The 2724-nt window shown below is 42.6% G+C and overlaps 1 protein-coding gene across 1 annotated transcript; it reads right to left on the bottom strand.

Moving 5' to 3' along the window:
* Positions 1-224: 224 nt before the first annotated feature.
* LOC129720406 (zinc finger BED domain-containing protein 4-like) lies at positions 225-1336 on the bottom strand. The gene is made up of 2 exons (XM_055671884.1): positions 1088-1336; positions 225-992 (listed from the first exon to the last, which is right to left on the bottom strand). The coding sequence occupies exons 1-2, from the start codon at positions 1334-1336 to the stop codon at positions 225-227; spliced, it is 1017 nt and encodes a 338-aa protein (XP_055527859.1).
* Positions 1337-2724: the final 1388 nt, after the last annotated feature.

The raw sequence follows: 2724 nt of genomic DNA on the forward strand, positions 1-2724 counted from the left end.
TTAAGCAAGTAATCATTTCCGCCTTTTCTGGTAGTAAGCTGCTCCGATGTTGCTCAAAAACCAACCCCTCAGTGGAGAATAAGCGCTCACTGAAGATTGTGCTAGCGGGTGCTGACAAGTACTTCCTTATTAGTTTAAACACGGCAGGAAACGTCGATTGATGTTCCTTCCACCAAACGTATGGATTAGCAGTCCTTTCAATAGCTTTTTCGGAGATGTATTGCTCAAACTCGACTTTTATCTGACAATGTCTGATTAGCAACCTCATGTTGCTTTGCACCAATTTCAGCAAAACAGTCCCAGAATCCACTGGAGCCCAATTCGTTTGCTGACGAAGGTCCTGGTAGTGGCGAGTCGTCTGATGTCCTCACAGCATCTTGGGAACATTCAGTAATTTCGGCAATTATTTGATCTTTCAAGGGAGCACGTTCTTCTTCTGGGATAAAGTTAAACTTGAATCTTGGATCGACGACGGTAGCATACGTGAAGACACTTTCCTGCAGAATGAGCCTAAATTGTGACTTCATATTACGGAGCAATGCATCCTTAGTTGCTTCTACAGATTTTTGTTTTTTAATCGGCTTCTCCAGGTATGATCGAAGGGCAATTACATAAGGGATAACTTTCGAAATGCATGAGTCTTCGTTACTAATAAGACGAGTAATTTCTTCGAAAGGACCCAACAACTCTAAGACAGGGCTGATCAAATTCCATTCCCATTCGGACAAATTTTTGATGCTGTTGAACTCACCGGTGTAGTAGGTTACCGCTGGCCGTTGATCCTTCAGCCGCTGAAGCATATAAAATGTTGAATTCCACCTGGTTCGTATGTCTTGCACGAGTTTATGTTCCGTTAGCTCGTATCTCTTCTGGATTTCGAGTAGCTTGTCACAAGCCAACGGAGAATGATTGAAATGGGTAACGATGTTACGAGATTCGGCAATTAAGTCTCTTACTGCTTTTTGCGAGTCGAGAGCATCGAGAACTACCAGCTGCAAAGTATGAATGAAACAGCCCGCATGTGGCAGTTCAGCCTATCCGATCCTTTGATCATGTTGGCAGCATTATCACGTAGGATCAGATGTACGCTCGAGACAGGTATGTTCCAGTCCACCAATATTCCGTGTATTTTTCCAATTCGTTCACCGGTATGGGAACCAGGGAATTCACAGGAGTTCAAAATCGCATGCTGTCTAGCACAATTTTCGTCTAGCCAATGACCGGTGAGGCTGATAACAGCTTTGTTACTTGGCGAAGACCAGATATCCGTAGTACACGAAATGAACCCGTTCCGAGGTAGTGACTTCTGTATTGCCTCTCTGCATTTAGCATACATGTCAGGAATGATTGTCGTCGAAAAATATTTCCGGCTGGGAATCTGCAATGAAATTGCTGAATAGTCAAGTGTGGACCTGCTTCAGACCATCGAGAATGGTTGTAGATCCAGAACCATCATTTCAGCAATTGCACTTGTAATTTCCTTAAATTTGATAGATTTTGGGTCCCACTTTTCTGCTGCGGACAACCACACCTTAAGTGTAGTTTGAGAGAGCCTGTGTTTGGATGCTTTCGATGATTTCCGTTCACATTCCTTGGCACCGTAAGCTTGGTACAATTTCGGGTGAAAGAAGCAGAAGGAAGCAAGAAAGCGCGAGAAGGCGATTGTCAACGATTTGGCGGTAAAGAGGGCGAAAATTGTGCAGCAGATCACTATGAAGGTGCTTGCTAACGTCGACGAACAGCTCAAAACGATGAATGGGAATGTTTTTCATAGTTTTGTAACACTATTTTTGGAAGGCATGAATAAGCATGTGAAAATTGTTTTTTTTTTCTTATATGTTTAAAAAAGAAAACACAGGGAAATTTTATTAAATATCATCGCGAAAACCGGGAAAATACCGGGAAATGGCAAATTGATATTGGAGTGGCCACCCTGGAAATACCATACTAAACCATACTAAATCGGATAAGTCAACACCTTGAAAACACACGTCTTATACCCGACGTTCAATTCGGATTTAAAAGAGGTCACTCGACCAACCATCAGCTTTTAAGACTTGTGAAAGAGGTTAAAACCAACTTCGCACTCGGAAAATCTTCGGGCCTAGTACTTCTGGATGTTGAAAAAGCGTACGATTCTGTTTGGCAAAAAGCAATTTTGCACAAAATGCTTCAAGGAAATTTCCCTTTGTACATACTAAAAATCATTCGTTTGTTCCTAATAAATCGTTCGTTCAGGGTTGTTGTCAACGGGCAATTATCTGACCAGAAAAGGGTACCTTATGGAGTCCCCCAAGGAGCAGTTCTCAGTCCTACGCTGTACAACATATTTACAGCTGACCTCGTAATGGTAGACGGTGTCCAGTACATTCTTTTTGCGGACGGCACCGGATTCACCACTTCTAACTCGGATCCAGCGATAGTTGTCAACAAACTGCAGGCTGCACAAAATGCTATTGAAAACTACCAGAAACGATGGAAGATCAAAACTAATGCTAGCAAATCGCAAGCAATCTTCTTCACACGAAAACGAATCCCGCGCAATTTTCCCCGAAGTCAGATTACCGTGCGTGGGGAATTAGTCCCATGGTCAGACGATGTCAAATATCTAGGCCTGACATTAGATCTAAAACTGAACTTTGCAGCACATATTAAAACACCTTAACTAGATGCGATAAACTCACAAGAGCACTCTATCCGCTGATTAAACGGCGATCACACCTT

This window comes from Wyeomyia smithii, chromosome 2, assembly GCF_029784165.1.
Source record: "Wyeomyia smithii strain HCP4-BCI-WySm-NY-G18 chromosome 2, ASM2978416v1, whole genome shotgun sequence".
Classification (NCBI taxonomy): Eukaryota; Metazoa; Arthropoda; class Insecta; order Diptera; family Culicidae; genus Wyeomyia; species Wyeomyia smithii.